The following is a 24,467-nucleotide window of genomic DNA, read 5'->3' on the forward strand; positions in this document are numbered from 1 at the left end:
TCCTATTCTATATCAGGTGAATATTTTTAGTACTAGTACTAGGATTCCTATCCCTCACTCCTTGGCAAAGTATTCTGCTCTCTACAGGGGTCGGTTTTTTTTCACCTGTATCCATTTAGATTTTATGCTGTGAGGGCATCCATGGCTATCTATTTCTAACAATGGTAATTGGTTACATCCTTCCTTATCATGGACCTTCCCTTTCTTGAAGCTCTTGACCGGCTTACTATTTACAAACTTCCTTTCCAAGAAGTCAAAGGTTTGCTATATTAAAATATGTCATTTATATATTCTATATTAAAATGTATAAACTCTAACAATACATTTTTCTTGTTTGCTCACTTTTTGTTCTGATATACTATTGACAGCATTTTATTATGTCTGTTCAACAAATGAAAATAAAATTTGGTTCATCTAGTAAGAAATATTGTGAGCTGATACTGTACTTTCCTATAATTTTTGTGCCTGGACTGTTGTCCGTTAGTATTGTTCCTTGCCAATGCCGTGGTCTACAAAATATCTTCCCCTGGTATGGGGAAGAGAGGGAAGGTGTTTTGTACTCCAAATATAGTGTTATGTTAAAGGAAGGATTATATGACAGTTAGCTTAAAGGATACGTTCAGCTTTCCTAACATGTTACACCCATATTCAGGATGTAACATTACTGTTGCAGCAGCCAACACAACCCTACCCCCTTTCCCCCATCCCCCATTGTGACAACAAGCCGAGGATCCTCTTCCCACACCCGCTGCCAAAATTTAAAAAAAAAAAAAAACACGAGCATACAGTTGTGTGAATGGGACAACTTCAACTATTGTCAGCCATTGCGGCTGACGGCTTTTAGTTCTCAACAAACTACAGGGCACTGATGAGAGCTCTAGTTAGTTAATTAATGCTCCCTGTCATTCAGTAACTGCTTGCCCGTATGAGGTACGGGCAGACAGCTACACTGACAGTCTGCAGGAGCCTGAGATGGGATCCGTGATCTGCTGACCCTGGGTGCAATTCTTTACAGGCTCCTAATTAAAAAAATAATAAATGCATATTTTTTTACCTGCAAAAAGCTGTGCATTTATTATTTTTGTTTTACAAAGGTCAACTTATTTTATAACATTTTTGTTTGCAAGTGTCCCAACCTCCTGTAAGTGGCATTATAACCTGTCTAGGAATTCCATAAATCCCCATCTCTTTCAATCGACTTTGAAAAAAAAACAAAAAACTTTACAGGAAGTACAAACATCTTATTTTCCTAGATAGTGACACTTTTTTCATGTCACCTCAGCCTTTAGCTTGTGTTGGGGTCTTTGTTAAATGTGTCCCTTTTTTGTTTTATCTTCCAGGATACCCATCGCTCATACAAGCAGAAGTTGGAGGAATTAACAAAGCTCCAGACACGGTGTTCTAGTTCTATTACACGTCAGAAGAAGAAGCTAAAAGACCTATCACTAGAATTAAAGCAGTATGTGATGCCTTTTGTCTAATGGGAATTAAATGGCAGATGCAATCACTGTTCATTCTAGACAATGATATTGTAATTACTAAGCTAATCTTGCATATACCCCCTCAGAGTATACAGTGACATTCAAAGTTCTGACTGCACCAGATGTTAGGAACCGTAACATTGCCTAAAATATATTTACATATAAATTAGGCTTTGACAATCTAGATATGGATGACTATGAAAAAAACGGAATGATTAAAAGTTATAGAAAACTGGTCACAGGCCCTAGATGAATGAAACTGAAAAAAATGCTTTGTTAAAACCACATGAAAAAATAGTCCGTAGGCCTACAGTGATATAGGAAGCCTATGTTCTATGAAGATTGCAACCTTTTGCGCAGAGGTTAAAGAATAAGTCCTATAGATTTCTATGGGGCATGTCTACCTCCATCTCCTAGCGGGGAAACTGACCCATAGAAGTCTAGCTGTTGCTGCAGTTGGGGGAGGGAGAGCGCACTGCCCATGCACAGCTTTTTATCAAGCATGCGCCCTCATGTAATGCGGGGATGAACACCATACATCTGGTATGTCCAAGAAAGTAGCCATGACATAGGAATATAAACAGTATGGGAGTATACTGGCAACTCTTCAGGGGGACAAAAACAGTTCTACAGGTATTAAAATTACAATAAACGATATTTTGAAAAATGGCACAGTTCACTTTAATCTTCTGAGGCCCCATGTCACTATAGGCTATTGTATACAAAAAGTGAACATAGCCTTTAACCACTTGCCGTCCGCCTGCTGTTTATAAACGGCAGGGCGGTGGCACTCCAGGGGCGGGTTGCCGTTCATAAACGGCACCCGCCATTTCTAGCTCCCTGGGAGCGTGCAGCACCGCGATCCGGTGCCCGCTGTGTCCTCCAATTGTCGGGCGGGACCTCTGTACGAGGTCCCGATCATGTGATCACTGATAGGCCAATCAGTGATCACATGCAAAGTAGTAAGCATGATGTCACTTGTGATATCATTGCTTACTACGTGTGAAATCTGTGAATGATCACAGAGGTCACATGGTACAAGGCTATTCACAACAGCCTTGTACCATGTGACAAGGTGTGACCAATCACAGCTCACTCAGTATTTCTCAATGCCTGCAAGAATGCAGACAGAGAGAAAGAGAAATGATTGCTTTTACATCCTATATGGATGTAAAAGCAATCACTGTAAAAAAAAAAAAAAAAAAAAAAATCGTCATCGCCCCCCACAAGTAGTACAGTGTCACCATGGTGACACTGTACTGCTAGGGTGACTATGTTAAAAAAAAAAAACCCATAAATAATAATATAAAAATTAAAAAAATGTTTAAAAATTACAATTTTTGTTTATAAACTAATTTGGCTTATTTTTTTTTTTTTTAATAAAAATATAATGGAATACATGTTGGTCAAGATTTATGATGAAAGATTATTTATTTGCAAAATTTTATAAGAAAACACTTTTTTTTTTTCAAAATTTTTGGACTTTTTCATTTACATAGCAAAAAAAAAAAAATCCCAGCGGTGAATAAATACCACCAAAATAAAGCTTTATCTGTCTCAAAAAAATGGTGAAAAATTCATGTAGGTACAGTATTGCATGACCGCTCAATTGTCATTCAAAGTGTGATAGCACTGAAAGCTGAAAATTGCCCTGGACAGGAAGGGGGTAAAAGTGTCCGGACAGGAAGTGGTTTTAAACAAACAGTGTTTTGTAAATCCGCTGGAAAGATTCTTACCTGGAAATTCTGCCAATAAATGCATTTCCTGTTGCAGACTGAAAACACTAAGGCTACGTTCACACTAGCTCTGTCAGACAGGCGTTTGGGAAGTGTTTTTAATGAAAATTCTGCACTTGGCAGCACACATTGCTGTTCACACTGAAGCATCGTGGCAAAACTGGCGCCTCATGTCAGGAGGAGTTGAAGCCTCCCATTCAAGTCTATGGTGACACTCCTGAAGCACCTTGCAGGCGTTTGCAAGGCGTTTGCAGAACGTAATACCATTAAACTTCGTTATAGGCGTTTGTGGTGCGGTTTTAATGCTTGGCAAACGCCTCAAAAACGCGTATAGGGCATTGAGGTGCGTTAAAAACTCTTCCCAAATGCCTGTCAAACGCTATAGGCGTGTTTGGCAAGAGTTAGACATAAGTCAAGTGTGAACGAGCCCTAAGCCACTGTCATTCATTTAACAGAAGTGTTGTCTGGTTGCCTTGCAAGCTTCTTTATGTGGCCATTGGACTGCTAGTTTGATACACCTGATAGGCAGCCCATGGCCAACTTATGCCACCCACACATGGATCGAATTCCGAAGAAATTTTCTTTTAGAAAATCAGATATTTTCTGCGTTTTGTAATCCGATGGTGCCACTATTGATTTCAACATTTGACGAGCCAAGCCTTTAATTTCATCTCATGTTGCTACAGAAAAAAGAAATTTTCGTGGCCAAGAATTTTCTTTTCTTTCCAGGTCACAGCTCATGCACATTTCTTTTTCAATTACATTTCTGGAACAATTTTCCCATCATTGGTTAGAAATTCATTTTGTCTTTCAAAAAAATTCCAACATACCGATCACTTACATTTGATGGTTGTTCGAAAATCAACTGTTGCTGCGGCCCATTAATGGTGTGAAATTCAAATGAAAATTCTTAGAAAAGATTTTCAAAAGAAAACTCTTTCGGAATTTGACCCATGTATGGCCTGCTTAAGAGTGCACACAGCAGGCTGATATTGCTGGTGCTGATTGCAAGGCAATGGCTTACCTGAAACAGGAAGAGCTGTTACTGGCAGGATCTCCAGAGAAAAAACTTTACAACAGAATCACAAAAATTCAGTTAACCTCTTGGCACCAGCCGCATGCAAATGTGCGACCTCCCAGGCGTCTGATCCTTGATGCGGAGCGGCCGCACATTTGCGTGCAATTAAGAAAAACATATGTGCTGAGAGCGCACGCCCTGTGCACTCCCAGCACACATGTCCGGTATTCATGGAAAGGTCCCAATCTCCTCTTTCGATCGGGACCTTTCCTGAACATGTGACCGCCGTGACAGCGAATCATGGCAGTCACATGACCCTAAAACCCCGCCTCCCGGCTTCTGAAACCCTTAAAGGGCCGGGAGGCATCGGTGCCAAGGGGTTAAGAAATCTGTCAGCCGTGATGCCAAACCTACTGAACAATTGATATTTAGTTTATATACACTTTTAACTTCACATTTTGCAGAGATGGGCAAATATTTGCTTGTAGTAACTCAATAAATGAGCTGCCCTAATGCCAAAGCCAGTTGACAGTTTCAGGCCCAAGAGCGAATTTGCCTGAATAACAGCCCAATTTTGTAGGCTTAACCTCACGTGCACATACCTTTAATTTTATTTTGGTCAAGAGATTTGCTAGCCCTTACCTCTTACAGTGCTGAATTACAGATGCCTGCATTATTTATTGATTTATTTATTACAGGTACTTGTATAGCGCTGTCAATTTATGCAGTGCTTTTCATATATATTGTACATTCACATCAGTCCCTAACCCTCAAGGGGTGTACAATCTAAGATCCCTAACTTGCATTCATAGATACTTACTAGGGCCAATTTAGACAGAATCCATGTCTTTGGAGTGTGAGAGGAAACCGGAGTACCCGGAGGAAACCCGCACAGGGAGAACATGCAAACTCCAGGCAAGTGGTGCCGTGGTTGAATTCGAAGCAATGACCCTAGTACTTCCAGGCGGAAGTGCTACCCATTTAGCCACTGTGTTGCCCATCTACAGCCTTACCTCTTTTTATAGGGTTACTGACATAACTGCAGCGTAGAGTCTTTACCACTAGCCTACTGGGCACTTATACCCCCTTCTTGCCCAGGTCAATTTTCAGCTTTCAGTGCTGTCGCACTTTGAATGACAATTTCGCGGTCATGCAACACTGTACTCATATGAAATTTTTATCATTTTTTTGAGACAGAGCTTTGTTTTGGTGGTATTTAATCACCTCTGGGTTTTTTATTTTTTGCTAAACAAACCAAAAACAACTGAAAATTTTGGAAAAAAAAAAATTTTTTCTTAGTTTTTGTTTTAAAATTTTGTAAATAAGTGATTTTTCTCCTTCACTGATATGCGCTAATGAGGCTGCAGTGATGGGCACTGATAGGTGGCACTGATGAGCACTAAGGAGGCACTGGTAGGTGGCACTGATGGGCATTGACAGACATCACTGATAGGCACTGAAAGGCAGCACTCATATATGGCACTGATAGGCGGCACTGATAGGCGATACTGACTGGCACTGTTAGGTGGCACTAACTGGCAGCACTGATAGGTGGCACTGACTGGCATTGATAGGTGGCACTGACTGGCACTGATAGGTGACACTAAAAGCTATCTCAGATGGACACTGATATGTTGCATTGATGTGCACTGGTATGCACTGATTTGTGGCATTGATGTGGCACTGATGGGCACTGGCAGGTGGCACTGAGCACTGACAGCTGGCATTGATGGACACTGACAGGTGGCACTGCTGGGGCTACACTGATCATCAGGGCACACTGATCATCAGTGCCCTGATGATCAGTGTACATGTCCCCTCCGAGGAATGCCGATTACCTCCTGTCCTCTCCTCTCGAGCTGTCAGCGTGACAGCTCGTGAGGAGAGAAATGCCGATAACCCACATTTCCCTATTTACATGCAATCTTTGTGATTGGACACAGCTGATCACATGACCGAGCAGAAATCTTGGCTCTTTCCGTTGATCGGTGATCCACTGTGTCCGAGGGGCACAGCCGATCGCCACACTGCGTGCTCTCACAGCCGCGCATGCGTGGTTAGAATGGGAGGGCGTCATATGACATCCTCCCAGAACGAGAGAACCGCCTTGCGCCCATTATTGCCTTATATGGCGGGCAGGAGGCGGTTAAGGCGACCCATTCCAGTAGGAACAAAATGATCTGCTCCTGATCATCTCACTATCTTTCTGATTACAATCATAAAAAATTGAGTACTGTCTATGATACTTTTTTATTTACACTAACATCCAGTTTTTTGGGTCAAGCTTTTGGGTTGTACCTCCTTCTTCATAGTCCAAGCAGTACTAATGCACAAAATTTTAGCAGGGTGTTCATAGGACGGTCTGCTATAACTTTGTGCATTAGTACTGCTTGGACCTTGAAGAAGGAGGTACACCCCAGAAGCTTGTCCTGAAAAATTGGATGTTAGTGCAAATAAAAATGTATCACGGACAGTACTCAATTGTTTTTGTTGCGAGTGCACTAATATGGCTGCAATCACCTCAAGCATGATTGCAACCATCTAAGCTCAGTCAAGTTGAAGTTGTGTGGTGAGTAGGTTAAGAAAGGCAGAGAGCTGATAAGACGCAGAATGCTCTTTACCTACTTGAATGGGTCATGTTAGAAGGTGTGACCTGTGCCCAGGCAGCCTGTACTATTCCCAGAACATATCCTAACTAGCTACAACAAACTGTGGTGCACAACTGGGACTTTGTCCTTTTCTCCTTGTCTCTTTATAGTAGAAAGCTTTCTAAGCTTTGAAGATAATTTCTCTAGCAATAATCCACCCAAAGTGGGCTGTCTCTTGGAAAATGTATGATGAACACTGATTTCTTTAAGTAAAATGCCTGGGATTGGATCCTGACGTCTTTGCATGTATGCAGGGTTAAAGACAGCCAAGAAAATGAGGAAGACCAAATTAAAGACATACAAGAAATCATTAAGCTGCGGGATAAAACATTCTTTGAGATGGAGTCCTTTTTACCAAAGAAAAATGGGTAAGGGATATGGTCAAGGAGACTTGATCTTTCCAGTGAAAAAAAAATGATTGATAATATGCATGTACAAATTCAACAACAATAAAGTCATCTCTAGGTTTTAAGGTGGTTGCTGGCAAATAAGAAATGAACAACAATTGTTTAGAAACAATATAGTGTAGACAAAAGTATAGATGCACATGTAGGTTGGTCTATTTATGAAACAATATCTGTTCAAGTGTCTTACGCATTGGCACAGCCGTCATGAGTAATCACCATATTATATATAATAAGTTTGTATCCAATGATGGTCTTCTCCATCTAGTGGTAATGCAGTATTTTCCTGATTTAGTTCAGGAAAATATGACAGTATGACCACTAGATGGAGCTGATGATCACAGGAAATAAATGTATTAGGCACATTACAGGGATTGTTCATACTGGCTGTGCAAATGCCTTATAAAGATCCCCAAATGTTAAAAGACACGGGTGCTGTAAGGCAAAAATAACAAAGAAGTCCAAAAGTCCAGTTAAACTATTTAAGTCTCTTCTATGCAAATAACTTCTGTCAGTCCAAAAAAAATATTATTCTGTGTTTCCATTAAGCCATCTCCTGTTCAGTAATGATTTTATAGAACGTTAGGTAACCATTCACACTTGGGTTATTCTTGTGTGTTGTGTTAAAGTGTTACTAAACCCAAAACAGTAAAATCAGTCTGTATCTGCAGTAAAGCATGCTGCTTATACTCACTGTAGAACCTAAGGGGTTAATTCTCTGCAGTGTAAAAAGGATGTTTGATCCTGGCTTCTCTGATCCTTCCTTGCTTCCACAGTCCCCATGTCATCTCCTGATAAAAGAGAGTCTTAGCGGCAAGCTGTACATGCTCAGCTTAGTGTGCTAGAGCGTTTTCTTTTTTTCTTGGGAGGGTGTATTTGATCAGCACAGGGCCAATCAGCACTGCCAAGACAGAGGGTCAGGGGTCCTGCAGCCTCGTAGGACAGTGAGAGGAGAATGAAAACTCCTACAAGCTTTAACCAGTGCTGTGCTGGACACTGATAGAAGTCACAAGATTTCTGTGTACTGCTGATGAGAAAAGGTATTTAGCAGTTTATATTTACTAAAGCATTTGCATTTCTGTGTACTGTGGGAGACCAAATATAATGAATTCAGGGTCCTGGGTTTAGTAACACTTTAAGGCAGCCTAATCATTCATGCATGTGCATCAGAGCTGCGTTGTCTTTGTACATTGCAGAGCTATTCATAGCATGTACGTTTTAACAGGTGTTACCACAAACGCACTGTATCTCAAAAGTGTGTGTTGGCCCTAATCGAAGAGTTCCCTCTTGAACATAAATGTTCTCTTTGTTGTTGTTTTTTCATAGTTCTATGATTCTCAGGGAAAATATTTCCTCAAGAGGGCGAGGCTCTCCTTGTGGTTTTTTTTTTTATGCTTTTTTTTAATGTATCTTGTATATTTTATAACGTGATTGTGGGCTTCGCAGCCCTCTGTTTTATAATGTGTTATCTGGACCCTAGTGTGGGTCTTATATATGTATTCCTGTGTTTCTGTATGGTGTTTCCTTGTCCTCTGTTGTCTGATGTCGCTTTCTATCATACGATTTGTCATGGTTTGTATGTTTCTTTTGCCATGTTTAATAAAACTTTTGGTACAAGAAAACAAATGTTCTCCTCAAATGCTGTAGTTCTTGGAAAAACTTTTCAGTTCATTACTATACTATTCCTTTCTATGAATGACCAACGTTTTAATGCTGAGGTTAGACTCCCCCAGTTCAAGCTCGAAGGATAGTAGAAGCTTGGAAGTTTGTTGATTTGAGGATTTAAAATGCTAAACTGTGATCTCATTATAGTATGGTAACTGCCAGACACACATGGGATAAACGCCTATAAATGTGTAACATCTGGACGGAAATTGGAAAGCTCTGTTAGCATAGCAGCCAGTCACAATCCATTATGCCCTGGTCTCACTTAAGTAAAGTGAATGCCTATTGTTTGTTATAGCTTGTTGCTCTTTGTACTTAGAGGTTCAGCTGCTTGCCTTGTATACAGAATAAAGCTTGAGCCCTGGTTCACACTGATGCGGTGCGGAATTCGCAGCGTTTTCAGTGCGAATTCCGCCTTGCATCAGAATTGCACTCCGTTCATGGGAACTGCTGCGGGTGTGTATGTTAAGTTAACAAAACCCCGAAAGTGGTCTGCAAAACATGGTGCGATGTGAAGAATCGGATCGCATAGGTGTGAATCTGATTCTAGTGCAGACCCAAAAAAGGGTCCTGCAAGTTTTTGGTGCGGATACAAAATGTGTGGCTCCAATTGCACCGCACACAAATCGCATGTGATTTGCACAGGAATGCGGTGCGGTTCCTCTGCGAATCACATGCGATATACGGAGCCGCACGTATGTGAACCCAGGCTTTATGTGTGAGTGAAAGAGAGATTGAAAACTGGAAGTGCTTCTCAAACCGCAAATGTATCCTAACTAATTGGTGCTTTTTTTCAGATTATACCTGAGTCTGGTATTGGGGAATGTGAATGTCACTCTTTTAAGCAAGCAGTCTAAGTAAGTATAAGGCACTTTAGGGGACGTTTCAGTATCTTTACAATTCTGCTTTAGTAAACACCTGCTATGTCACAATGTATAACAACAGTATAATTTTGCAGAAAATCTGTACTTTTTATAATCAAAAGCTAGTACCTCTGTTTCTGGCACAAGGAAACGTTTCTTTATTCACCTCTCCCCCAGCAATTAGACTTTGCATCAAAATTTGTACAACCCCAATTCCAAATTAGTTGGGAAACCGTGTAAAATATACATAAAAACAGAATGCAATGATTTGAACACAGTAGACAAAAAGAAAACAATGTTTAAACTGAGAAAATGTACCATGTAAAGAAAAAAAATAAGTAATTTTGAATTTGATGGAAGCAACACCTTTCAAAAAAAGTTGGGACAGGGCAATATAAAGCTGGCAAAGTAAGTGTTACTAACAAGGAAGAGCTGGAAGAATATTTTGCAACTAATTAGGCTTGGCAGCAAGTCAGTAACATGATTGGGTTTAAAAAAAAGCATCTTAGAGAGCCAGAGTGTCTCAGAAGTAAAGATGGGCAAAGGGTCACCAATCTGTGAAGAGCCCCTAAAAATTGTCAAACAATTTCACAATAATGTTCTTCAAAGTAAAATTGCAAGGACTTTAAATATATCATCATCTACAGTAGATGATATCATCAAAAGATTCTGAGAATCTAGAGGAATCTCTGTGCCCATGGGACAAGGCTGAAACGCATTATTATTTGTCCTTGATCTGGCCCTCAGATAGCACTGCATTAAAAACAGGCATTCTGTGATGGACATCTCTGCATGGGCTCAAGAATATTTCCAAAAATCACTGTCTGTGAACACAGTTCACCGTGCCATCAAAAAATGCAAGGTAAATCATTATCTTGCAAAGGAGCCATAACTGAACATGATCCAGAAACACCACTGTCTTCTCTGGGTCAAATCTCATTTTAAATGGTCTGTTGCAAAGTGGAAAACTGTTCCGTAGTCAGACGAATCGAAATTTGACATTCTTTTTTGGCAACTATGGGTGCCATACCCTCTGGACTAAAGAGGAATAGGACCCTCCGGCTTGCTATCAGCACTTATTTGAAAAGCCTGCATCTCTGAAAGTATGGGAGTGCATTAGTGCATATGGAATGGGCAGTTTACACAGCTGGAAAGGCACTATCAATGCTGAAAGATATATGCAGATCTTGGAGCAGCATATGCTTCCATCCAGCCATTGGGGGAGATTTACTAAAACCTGTGTACACAAAATCTGGTGCAGCTGTGCGTAGTAACCAATCAGCTTCCAGGTTTAATTGAACAAGCTGAAGTCTGAAGCTGACTGGTTACTATGCAGAGCTGCACCATTTTGTGTGCACCAGTTTTAGTAAGTCTCCTCCAATGTCGTTTTCAGGGAAGGCCTTTCATATTTTAGCAAGACAATGCTAAACCACATACTGCATCTGTGAGAACAGCATGGCTTCGTAGTAGAAGAGTCCAGGTGCTTAGCTGGCTGTTTTTCATCAATTGAAAATTTTTGGTGCATCTTGAAAAACAAATTTGACAAACAAGTCCTAGGACTGTTGAGCAGTTAGAATCCTATATCAGGCAAGAATTGGACAGCATTCCTCTCCCAAAACTCCTGCAACTGCACTCTTCAGTTCCCAGATGTTTACAGAGTGTGGTACACTGTGGTAAACATGGTCCTGTGCCAACTTTTTTGAGACGTGTTGCTGCCATCAGTTTCAGAATTACCTTCTTTTTTTTTTTCTTTTTTTTTTCTGGTACATTTTCTCATTTTAAACAGTTGATAGGTTTTCTATTGTGTATAAAATATGGAATTATGACATTTGCAAATCATTGCATTATGCTTTTATGTAGCTTGCACACAGCATCCCAACTTTTTTGGAATTGGGATTGTACAGGTGCTTCTACAATATTTCACATACGTGTACTCAAAATAAATAAACAATATCGGATGTTATGTTCACTTTAAAGCTAAAGTTTAGGTATGGCTATTTTTGTATATTTACCTTGATGCAGCTTGGACCAATGTAATTATATATGTGTCATACCTGTGGGATTCAAGCTGGACCAATGTAATTATGTATGTGTCATACCTGTGGGATTCATGCTGGACCAATGTAATTATGTATGTGTCATACCTGTGGGATTCAAGCTATACCAATGTAACTATGAAAAAATTGCCATACCTAAACTTCAGCTTTAAGCTTTTATCCTTTTTGTCCATAGTCATAGTTGCATTACGTGTCTTTTTATTTTATCAGGTTTGCTTACAAAGACGAGTATGACAAGTTTTGTATATTTACCCTGATCCAGCTTGGACCAATGTAATTATGTATATGTCATACCTGTGGGATTCAAGCTGGGCCAATGTAACTATGAAAAAATTGCCATACCTAAACTTCCGCTTTATGCTTTTATCCCTTTTGTCATAGTTGCATTACGTGTCTTTTATTTTATCAGGTTTGCTTACAAAGACGAGTATGAAAAATTCAAACTATACCTAACCATGATCCTAATGGTATTGTCCTTTATGTGTCGTTTTATACTGAACTCCAGGTGAGCTTCTTATACTATAATTATTAAACCTGTCAAAATAACTTGCGAAGGTTATTATTCCCTGTAAGATGATCATAATAACTTTTATTTCTAGTTCTGTTTCTTGATGTACACTCTAGAATTACACATGCTAAAAGTTACACTTCATTCATATAAAGGGTCAGTCCACCCAAAATATTTCAATATATGGTTGTTGCTGGTAGTCATATACCACCATCTTCTCTTGAGGACTCCTTTTTTTTTGTCATTTAAATATTTATTGGGGATTGTTTCTGGTCATTGAAGACTTGTACAGTAGAAAACAAAAGTCAAATACAATAGAGCAAAGTCCATCAGATTGAGTGCAGGACATATGGGAAGAAACAACCGTAATAAAAGACTCCCTTTTTTTTTTTGTTTTTCTTTTTTTATATCTCCGCATATATTTTTGCAAATGCCCCCATCTTGCTATCATAAGGAGTGTAATTTTTTAAATTATACATGATTAAAACGTCTTGTAAAGGTGAAAGGAGGGATATAAGAAGACAGGTTTTACGCCCATTGAGGTCCACTTGTGACTAAAAATTCAGTCTCAGTTGATTGATCATTTAAAAAAACAAAAACAAAAGAAATACTACTGTCAATCTTTGTCAAATACCATATCCATAGGTTCTCAGTGGGAATTCTTTTGGAGGCACACTTTTATTATTACTTGCTACCAATGGTTGTCTCCGATCACTAGAATCTGTTGGGTTTGAAATTAAGTCTATGCATAGAGAAATGAGAATCCAAATTTATCATCAAGAATTGGGAGAGTACCTTGATCATGGACACCGTCAATATCTGTTTAAAAGGGAGATGGCTGTACATGTGCCTAAAAATTCCTACTTATTCAACAAATATCTCTGATTCCTATAGATACTATTGACCATAAGCAATGTAGAGTGGTGACAATAAGCAATGATCCCTTGTTGAATATGCATGTATTTGTTTTGTCTTTCAGGGTGGGAGATGCTGTGTTTAACTTTTTATTGGTTTGGTATTACTGTACACTTACAATCCGTGAAAGCATTTTAATCAATAATGGTTCCAGGTTAGTGGAAATTTGTCATTGTTTTCTATATAGAGTGTACATTAATACATAACTAAGCCCACTGATTACTGTTTCCCAAAATGGTTACATTCAAGGCATGATAACTTTCACAGATATCGCTCTCCATTATGAACCGCTGCACTGCTCACACTGCAGCCCAACTATTTCATTAAATTTGGGCCACAGTGTAAAGCCAGCAAAGCCCAATAAAGTACTTTCTGCTCAATGGAATACAGCTCTATTACTGAAGGCGACCAGGCTTGTTCTACTGTTTTGTTTTTTTTTTTTCCAGTCTGTTCTGTTGCTCTCCCAACTACTTCAGAGTCCCAAAGCCAGTGGAATGCAAAGCACATTTGCCCCGTAGTCTAGAACCTTTCATGTAACACATTCAGCCATTGTCACTGATGTTAGGTGATGGCTGACCAACACCCTGGTACCTGTTCTTTTGACAAGTGTTTCAGGGGTATTGTGTGAAATACCTATTTTGTTGACAGCATAGTTTTCCTATAAAGTGTCGGCCTTTTGGGGCAAAGGAGGACCAGTTTTTAATTTAACGTCTGATGGCTGGTTAACTTCTTGCCGGCTGTGAGAAAGATGAGCTTCCCAGCTGCTGCACATATGGGTACAAGGTGGCATGAGCTTTGTGTGCTGAGAGCGTGTGCTCACTGCAAGCTTTCAGCGCACTGACCAAACTATCACTGACAGCTCTAAGCAAAAAGGCTTCTCTAATCAGGAGCCAGCAGGGTGGGCTCCCAATCATCTGACATCTGTGATAACCAGTCCGTGCCCTTTCACATATATGCGGATTGGTTGCAGTTTGAACCACATCCAATCCGCATGACATGTGAAATAACATTGCTTCCTATGGTGCCTGTTCACATATGTCCAGTGCACTGCTGGTGCAGATTCAGTGCGGTTTTAAAGAGTCGTGCAGTCCAGTTCAGGTGCGGATTACAGACTATTGACTTCTATGGGAACCGTTTCTAAACCGCATGTGCGTGAACAGGATAAGATCCTTGGCTAATCCTGTAAACCCGACGTGAACCTGTGAAGAACTATTGTATCAATTCGCTGTGAAACCTGAACTTCAGTCCGCACTGCACATGTGTGAATCGGCACTCACAGTGCTTGCATGATACAGAAGTTGCATTACCTCCTAGCGGCCCTTTAGGTAGGAGGGCCCTGGGAGGGTTAAAGTTTAAGACCTAAAGATAATTGTACATTCATTATAGTTGGTTGCTGACAGACTGGATTTTGTTTTCTCTTCGGGACTACAGTAAATACTGTAAACAGCAGCCTTCGAGTGTACTTAACTTGATATGTCAAAATTGAGTTATTAAAAAAAAAAAAAAGAAACCTCTGATCTTCAAAATATACAGTAAGTCATGGGGTATGCATCTTAGAGGGCAAGTTTATACATGATGGATCCTGTAGTGGAGGATAGCCGGATGTTTGCCATCCTGAGGGGAGGATAGCAGAGCTTTGTGCTTCATGAATTATGTGAAAGATTTATGAAAGTTAACTTCATACTATGTTTGTTTCCACAGAATTAAAGGCTGGTGGGTCCTAAACCATTATGTATCCACTTTCCTCTCAGGTGTCATGTTAACCTGGTAAGTTCACATATTATAGCTCTCTGGTAAACTGGATTTTACCTTATACTTCAAAATGAAAAGTCAACCACTAATGTTCTTTAGGGAACTTTTCCTTTGTCATCATGTCCCCATATTTGACAGTATATGCAGTAACTGCATATTCTTAGGCTATGCCTGCTTCTAAGGCCGGGGGTTTGGACTGTTGTTCTTCCTTGGACCAGACTTTTCGAGGAAGTCTGATAACTGCTACATAGGTCATAAAAGTGTAGATTTCTTTTTTTTTTTTAATTAATTGTACAGTGTAAATTTACAAATAAACAGAATACCACAAATAAATAAAAGGGGGATTTCTTTATCATTCAAAATGGCACAATTCACACTAAAAGGTTTTTAACCATCTCCCGTCCGGCCGTTGTATATAAACGGCCAGACGGTGGCAGTGCAGAGTCGAGTGGCCGTTTATAAACGGCCTCCCCACCCCCTGCTTGTGCGCGCTCCTTGGGATACAGTTGAACACCGATCGTCGTACGGGACCTCTGTGTGAGGTCCCGATCATGTGATCACTGATTGGCCAATCAGTGATCACATGAATAGTAGTAAGCAAGATGTCACTTCTGACATCATTGCTTACTATGTGTGAAATCTGTGAATGATCACAGAGGTCACATGGTACAATGCTATTCACAACAGCCTTGTACCATGTGACAAGCTGTGACCAATCACAGCTCACACAGTAGTTCTCAATGGCTGCAAGAATGCAGCCAGAGAGAAGGAGAAATTATTGCTTTTACAGCCTCTATGGGTGTAAAAGCAATAAGTGTTAATAAAAAAAAAAAAATTTCATCACCCCCCACATTTAGTACCACGGTGACACTGTACTGCTGGGGCAGGGGTAGGCAACCTGCGGCTCTCCAGCTGTTGCAGGACTACAAGTTCCATCATGCCTCTGCAAGTCATAGCTGTAACTCAGTTTTGTAATGTTGCAATGCCTCATGGGAAATGTAGTTCCACAACAGCTAGAGAGCCGCAGGTTGCCTACCCCTGTGCTAGGGTGACAGTATATTAAAAAAAAAACCATAAATAATATAAAAAAAAATGAAAATGTAAAAAAAAGTTTAAAAATTTTAATTTTTGGTTATAAACTAATTTGGTGTTTTTTTTTTTTTACGGAATAACGGAATACATTTTGGCCACGATTTATGATGAAATATTATTTATTTGAAAAATTTTATAAGAAAAACACTTTTTTTTTTCAAAGTTAATGGACTTTTTAATTTACATAGCAAAAAAATAAAAATCCCAGTGGTGAATAAATACCAGCAAAATAAAGCTTTATCTGTCTCAAAAAAATGCATGACCGTTCAATTGTCATTCAAAGTGTGATAGCACTGAAAGCTGAAAATTAACCTGGACAGGAAGGGGGTAAAAGTGTCCAGACTTGAAGTGATTAATTGAAGAAATGTCTGTGCTCCTGATCTTTTGGCTTCACTAGTTAGCAAGGCTTTCACCCAAAAGAAGTGTGCAGATGTAATATTGTGACTTCACTGGATACTTGTTTCTCCTGAAATGCCAGATTTTTTCAAATACTGCTTGCCATTCACTGTACAGGCCTATATATATATATATATATATATATATATATATAACATGGTGTTTTTAGGTTTGTTAAAAATGAAAAGGATTTGGAACCTCTGCAAATCAGTAGCAGCTCTTTACCAGTGCGAAAATAATAGAATTCGCATAACGTACGGGGATAGGTTTACAGGCAGATGTGCTGACATGTTTATGAAGATCTCTAGTGTTGGTGGGTTCCGTATTCTTGTATATAACACCCACTGCACATTAAGAAAATTCTCCACTTTGCTTTCCAAAAACCTAACTTTGGGGTCCTGGAGCACTTGAGATGACATTGAAAGGTGTCTACTTTTTATTATTAGTTTTGGTACTGGTACTTTGATAGAAAAGGCATCCAATGTCTCTTCTACCAAAAGCCCCATCTCCTAGCTGTTTTTTGTCTCCTGACTTTAGTTCTGTTTTAATGGGTAGTCATGGGCTGTTTTTGAAGGTCTTCCATGTCTAACTGGTTTCCCATCCATGGGATAAGGTGACAGGCAAGAAATATGACTGTAAAATAAAGATTTAATAGCAGTTAGATTTTGTCAGCTCTAAAAAAATGCTTTTGTTTTTTTGTTTTTTTTTAGGCCAGATGGATTAATGTACCAGATGTTCAGAAACCAATTCCTTTCATTTTCTATGTATCAAAGTAGGTGTGATATGTTTTTGTGTCTGTGCATATATTGTGTTTTGTCAGATTTTGTAAGTCTGGGTCAATATTTTTTTTTCATGAGCTGTTTTTGCTCCTGTAGGTTTTGTTCAGTTCTTGCAATACTACTACCAAAGTGGTTGTTTGTACAGACTACGGGCTCTTGGGGAGAGGCATAACATGGACCTTACTGTGGGTAGGTGGAAGAAACTCCGTATTAACAAACAATGTAGATCTATGTCAGTGCACAAGTAGACCTGAACTCAAAAAGTGAAGATTTGCTTTTATAGGAAACATCAGGTTTGAGTGGATAAAAATTCACACAACAGTACAATTTTCAATCTCAATAAATTTTTATTAAACGGACTGTAAAAAATACAGGGTAATGTTTAGGCAATTGACACTCGCACAGTGTCATCTAGATCATCTGATATATCTGTTGAGAGCTGGGTAGATATATTGCTGCAGGTTGACAAGACAGAGCTGATAAAGGCTCACCTCTAGTGTCACACAGGAAGTGTCACTCTGTCCCCTGTGTGTGATATCACTCTCTAAATACAGTTTGTAAACATTTTTCCACATTGTACATAAGTACATTGCCTGCTACATAGTGCTACCATAAGGATGTCTGCAGTAGGGTTGGAAGCCCAGAAGCTGATCATTTCATCTTTTGGGCTTAACACTGGAGCCTGACTGTCATTGACAGCAAACCGTTCCAGCTCTGATCCCTACCGGTGCTGGTAGGGATCAGAGCTGGAACGGTAGGCTGTCAATGTCAAAAGTTGTCCCAGTGCTGTTTTAAAATGAGGCTGGGAAAAATAGCCACCATTTCAGTGCTGTTTTAAAAGAAAACACATGAGACTTAAGTTGTTTATCTTTACTCTTTGTCCTTCTTGCAAATTGTAGATGTAACCTGGGGGCTACAAAGCCACGCAATCACTTCTACATGCCTCCATCACTGTTTACTGTTAGCGCCCAGGTGACAGAAAAAAAAAATAAATGAAACATTAAAAGAAGTAAAAATAGGCAAAATAGAATAGAATAATTGAAACAACCAATACACACTCAGTACACAGACATAACATAAACCTACTCACAATTAGGACACATACACGCAGTACATTCACCCACATATTAGAAGCTCAAAGTGAAAACAAATTCCTCTAAAAGAAAAGCTATTTTACATACCTGTGTTTTTGCCTCACCTCTTTATGTTCTTCAAGGACTATGCCATTTGAAGTTGTAGTGTGCATGTGAAAATGGCAAAACTGGTTTTGTCATCCAAGGTTTTGAAATGAGAGTTCCCATTTAACCTTTAAATAAGTGTAATAATAAATGCTTTTATTTGTAATACTTTTGGGGGAGCTGTGATGTCTGCAGCCTCGGTAGCCAGGGTGTCAGACCACGTAAACATCCCTTTCTGCCTCTACCTGAAAGTATGGTCTGTGCCATTTGGGGTTAAAAATGTCACAAAGTGCCTTTTAAATGCAGTTCTATTCACCACTGTGGCATTGAAACCTGCTGTGCCAAGATAAAGTACTGAATGCAGTACTTTTTTTTTTTTTTTTTTTCCAGTACACACCACAAGTCATGTTGCTCTGTCTATATTTTGGTGCTATACAGGAAAAACCCGCCTACCTATCCCTAACAGTTTTTTTGTGTGAACACGCCCTAAAGGTGTGAGCATTTAGTTCAGTCGTGATATGTTGACATTATGCTACCAAATGTTTCTGCTGTAATACTTATGTACTGTCTGTTTCTAGAGGGTTTTCAGTCCTGGATGTGGAGAGGATTGACCTTCCTTCTGCCATTTCTCTTCTTTGGTCAGGTATGTATAGCAATGGGCTGTTCATTTATTGGCTCCATCTAACCTGTAATAGTGTATTGAACACAGCAGTGTACACTTTATGAGGTTACTGAACAATATGGTAGTGTGACAAGAGCACCCCTACCTGAAAAAAAGAAGGTTACTAAGAGATCCACGCGGAGTAATATGGATGACCCTGATATGAAGACGCTAAGTGCTTTTAAAATGATTTTATTTGCTTGACATGTTCACCGTGCTCATGTTTAACCTCCTTATGATCTATGTGATCAAATAAAGTATTGCCTGTAAAAAAAATTTGAATCCATATTACTCCGCGTGGATCTCTTAGTAACCTTCTTTTTTTCAGGTAGGGGTGCTCTTGTCACACTACCATATTGTTCAGTATGCATTTTCTGGGTTTATGGATCCACACCTATATACTAAGTGAGTCGGAGATATGATTATGACACCAGCTATTCGTGTCATTCTAGGTGGCCTTTTTCTGCTCTATTTTTGTGACTTTATGAGGTTAGTCTGAGCTGTTGTAAAAGGGTTGTTGTTTTTTTTTTTTTTTTTGTATTTTAGTTCTGGCAGCTCTACAATGCAATCACACTCTTCCAACTAGCCAGGCATTCAGAGTGCAAGGAATGGCAGGTAATGTGCATTATAGTGGATTTTTTTTTGTACCCAAAGGTTTTATAATTGCATGTTGTGTATATCTCTGTCTCCACTTTTATTATTTTAATATTATGTGATACTGCCACATGAAGAGCATCATCAAAAAACTGTGTAGACAGCAGTACTCAAAATTACTTGCAGAAAACTACCAAAGACTGAAAACTACATTCTACTCTATAGTTAATAACTTGTATAATAAAGATAAGTGAGGTATGTAAATGCAAAAATCACACATTATACTGAAATATAAGAAGAATGTCTCTCTTTAAGTGCCCTGGGAAATGTAAACATAATCAACAAGCATATAACCGATGAATCTTGAGTATGAATAAGTGCTACAACCATGAATTTTCTCATCAAAAATCAGTACAGATATCATTATTTATTATACAGGATTTGTATGGCACCAACAGTTTGCTCAGCACTTTACAATATAACGGGAGACAATACAGCAACAATACAGTTCAGTACAAGAGTGTTAGGAGGGCCTGATCTTGGGAGCTTGCAATCTAAGAGGGAGGGGTTAGTGGTACAAAAGGTAATAACTGTGGGGGATGGACTGGTAGGAGGAATAGAAGATTCCATTATTAGCTGAGGGCAGGATAGGCTTCCCTGAAGAGAGAGGTTTTCAGAGATAGCCTAAAAGTGAGCAGAGTAGGCATACTCCGTATCCACTGTTATGAATCCAAGACTTATAAAGCAACAATTAATAGAAGTTGCCAAACCACACTTAGGATTAATTAATCCATATATCAGTCTCATTCAATTGAAATTTAATTTTAAGCAGTCTACGTTTTTTCATGTTGTACAGTTCCTATTTTAAATGTGGTCTAGTCACTTGATCCTCCAGCTCCACTGTGTAAGGGAGCACTCGACAACGGCTGTGAATTGCGAGCGCTATGATGTCACTTATAGAATCCCATAGTTTAGCTGTTGTCGGCACTCCCTCCTCTTCCCTGCAGCAGCTGCTCATTGACACAGGAGAGCTGAATCTGCAGGAACACATTACCAGACCTGAGTGAATTAAAACTAAGTACACAGATCTTTTTCACACATGGTATGCAGGAAAGATGGAAAGAGGGAACGCTTTTAAGAATAGTTAGTGTTAGGCTTTTCTTCCACTTTAAACCCTTAGGTTCGCTAAAACTGAAAAATCAGCACAAGGGACATAATGTACAGTTAGTATGATGTGCCCGTTGTCTTGAATCTTCTGCTTTTAGTAGAAAACTTCATCTGTCTTACCCAACCCCACCACTGCAATCTTCTGGATTTGGAATCCACAGTGAATCTGTGTTCACTTCAAACATTCAATAATGTGCAAAAAAATCCTGTCTTTTAAATCTCCTTTTACCCATGATTCAAAGTTAACATTTATTTTATTTTTTTTAGGTACTTCTATAGTGCCATCAATTTACGTAGCGATTTACACTTATATTGTACATTCACATCAGTTCCTAACCCGCAATGGGCGTACAATCTACGGTATAGCTTAAACCTTACTGAGATGGGGGAAGATTCAGTTTGCAAAGTGAACAGTCTGTAAGTTAGTAAATTAGGTTTTATTGTGTTCACAAACTTGAGAGTACAATTGAAAGCAGAAGTTTAGTAATATTTTTGGGGGAATTAACACCACACACATTAGTTATGTGTAATTGTTCATATCTTAGTAGCTGCTTCTGATAAAATTAACCTCTTTGCGCTGGCGGCTCCCGGCCCTTTAAGAGTTTCAGAAGGCAGGCGAGGTTTTAGGGTCATGTGACCACCGTGATTCGCCATCATGGCAGTCACATGATCGGAAAAGGTCCCAATCGAAAGGGGAGATCAGGACCTTTCCGTGAGTCACAGACATATGTGCTGGGAGCGCGCAGGGCGAGCGCCCTCAGTACATATATATTTTCAAATATGCGGCCGGGAAGCGTCAAGGCCCAAACGCCGAGAGGCCGCATACTTGTGTGCTCTCGGCGTCAAGAGGTTAATTCCTGCAGTATATCCTTCGCAGTTACCAAATAGTTTGATTGATTTTCTTCTGACACTGTGAAGAGTAACCAGAGTAGCTGCTACTGAGAAAATTTGCCCCCCTCCCTCTCTGCCATTCATAGAACTCCTACTGTTATCCTTCAACAATGCATTACGTTCTTTGAATGTTGGAGGAGCAGTTGGATGACAAGGTCTCCTTCACACATTCAAAAAAAATGCAATGCATTGTGGGAGTATAGTATAGCAGTATGAATAGTGGTGAGGGCAGAAGGGGGCGGGCAAGTGGTGCAACTTTTCTCTGTAGCAGAGGCTGCTGTTAAACTTTACAAAGCTGGAAGACAGCCAATCAGGGCAGCATCCAGTAACTGTGAAGGAGACACTGCCAGGGGGATTTTTACCAGAAACAGCAGCCTGCAAGTAATGGGGTAAACAACAATACACATTACTAATGAGGTTTGGTGCTGTATTCTAAAACAATATATAATAGACTTCTGCTGTAAGCAGATTGTGTTTGCTGTTATTGTGATGCTGTTAAAGAACAGTCATTTTTACAATCATGCAGTGATCCATCTGATCCAAACCGTTCTAAAGTTCTTTTTTCCTTTCAACTGTAGATCTGGTCACACCAAATTTAAAATGCAGTTTGAGATTTGCACAATACACCTTATTGTTTTTCCTTTTTCCTTCAAAATAAATCATTTGGTTTGTTTTTTGTAGGTAATAATGTGTGGTCTCCCTTTTCTTGTACATTTCTTGGGAAATTTCTTTACAACTCTGCGAGTCGTCCACCAGAAATTTCAGAAACAAACTGAAGAACAGAAGGACAAGTGAATCAACTGTACGTCAATTATGATATCTAGTTGTATTGTAATTTGGGAAATCATATGATGACTGACAGCCTGAATTGTTTCCCTATTATTCCAAGCACTCCACTTGTTTTTTTTAAGGTTTAGGGAAAACTGTATGGAAGACTCTGTAGGAGTGCACATCCTAAAGTTACTGTGTTGCTACACCACTAAAAATAAGACCAGCCTTCAAAGAAAAGCATTGTTACTCTGCATCACCAAGCTGTCTTTAAAAGATAAAATTGCTGACAAATCTTCTGAATTTGCCACTTCTGTGTGTGTCAGATGCTACACCCCCATTCATTTTCCTCATTTCTTTAGCTGGCCCTACATCAAAGCTGTATCCTGTAGGTGACTGGAGGATATTCATAAAACCACAGGGCTTGGTACGGGACCAGGAATCCCACAGTCCAGAAGTATTCTGGATGATAAAGACAGCAGAATTCAGTGGTGCAGTTCGTGGGAGGGATAGATATTAGATATTGTCAGATATTGTCATTTCCAGGGTTTGCTCAGAACTGTATATATGGCCATCTACGATGCCCTGTAAGCACATGGATGAAAAATCTAACTTGTATCACAGAGAACTGAAATGTATTGTATTTGTATGTACAAACCTACCTAGTTTTTAAGCCTCATAACTATGTGAACTCATATTATGAACATTTAGTGATCTGTTCTGATAAGTGACCTGTTGTTCATCTGCCGTCCTTTTGGAAATAATCTCGCCATTGCTATACACTCTCTCTTCTTTTCTTTTTTTTTTTTTTTTTTTACAAACCCAATGTATAATAAAATCTTCAACAAAAGATTCTGGATCTTTTTTTATTTATGGTAAATGTTACAATGTCAAAAGCAAAAAAGAATAACTCTGCAACATTTTAGACCCTGCAGCTACAGACACTTGAATTTACAGCACAACAGGCAGCTTGTGGCACACATCCCCTACAGCTAATGTAAGGTTTTGATGGACACTAAGGGGGGGGATTTACTAAAACTGGTGCACACAGAGTCTGGTGCAGCCGCGTATAGTAACCAGTCAGGTTTTAGGTTTTATTGTCAAAGCTTAATTGAACAAGGTGAAGTTAGAAGCTGATTGGTTACTATGCACTGCTGCACCAGATTATGTGTGCACCAGTTTTAGTAAATTTCCCCTGTTGTTCATATTTATAAAGCAGTAAATATGACATTCACCAAACATTTACTGCAGATGTATTTTCTATGTGCATGTGCCTGAAATGACAGTGATTGATTCACCACCAATGAATGTTTGTTGAAAGCCAAATTCACTGCTTTAAAAATTTGCCCCTAAAGAAAGTTTAACACCGCGAGTCAGATTTATTAAAGGAGGTGAAAATCTTTACTCACTACATTTTGTGAATATTCATTTAGACTGTTGGATCATTTGATAAGCAAATTCCTGTTCATTTTGAATACCCAATCATGTGCAGATGAAAGTAAACAGGAATTAGCTGTTCCTATGGTTGGATAATTGACCGCTGCTTGAGCTGGTCACTATATTGCAGCTATCCAGCTCTTTGTATCTCTAGCCTAGCTTTGAAGGTCAAACCACCACGGGACTGAACTGGACATTCAGGGCTAGCGTAGAATGTGACCTTTGGCACTGGGCTCAACATTGTGTCCCTTTCAAGAGCAAAGTGTACTGTGTTAGCCTTGGAGATCTTTCCAGATATAGAGACAAGGCCTAGCCCCAGGTGTGACCCTGTCTCTGAAGACTCACTTTGTTATGCAGTTTGGGCTAAAGCACCAGGAGCAACCTTACCATAGCACCATCCACTAGATGGAGTGACATCCACTTTTTTTCCTGCTATTCTGCTTGGAGGAAGCACCAT

General features: G+C 39.5%; 1 protein-coding gene across 1 annotated transcript in view; it reads left to right on the plus strand.

Moving 5' to 3' along the window:
• Positions 1-23,423, plus strand: part of TMEM120A (transmembrane protein 120A) — a 43,214-nt gene extending 19,791 nt beyond the window's left edge. Inside the window, exons 2-12 of the mRNA XM_089676587.1 lie at positions 1,341-1,459; positions 7,138-7,251; positions 9,750-9,809; positions 12,282-12,377; positions 13,360-13,449; positions 14,997-15,062; positions 17,246-17,307; positions 17,411-17,503; positions 19,071-19,135; positions 19,700-19,768; positions 22,487-23,423. Of these exons, the coding sequence (XP_089532713.1) occupies positions 1,341-1,459; positions 7,138-7,251; positions 9,750-9,809; positions 12,282-12,377; positions 13,360-13,449; positions 14,997-15,062; positions 17,246-17,307; positions 17,411-17,503; positions 19,071-19,135; positions 19,700-19,768; positions 22,487-22,600 (948 nt within the window). The 3' untranslated portion in view covers positions 22,601-23,423. The remainder of the gene's footprint in view (positions 1-1,340; positions 1,460-7,137; positions 7,252-9,749; positions 9,810-12,281; positions 12,378-13,359; positions 13,450-14,996; positions 15,063-17,245; positions 17,308-17,410; positions 17,504-19,070; positions 19,136-19,699; positions 19,769-22,486) is intronic.
• The last annotated feature ends 1,044 nt before the right edge of the window (positions 23,424-24,467 follow it).

Source organism: Staurois parvus, unplaced genomic scaffold (assembly GCF_062004578.1).
Source record: "Staurois parvus isolate SC_StPar_1 unplaced genomic scaffold, SC_StPar_1.0 ptg000172l, whole genome shotgun sequence".
Lineage (NCBI taxonomy): Eukaryota > Metazoa > Chordata > Amphibia > Anura > Ranidae > Staurois > Staurois parvus.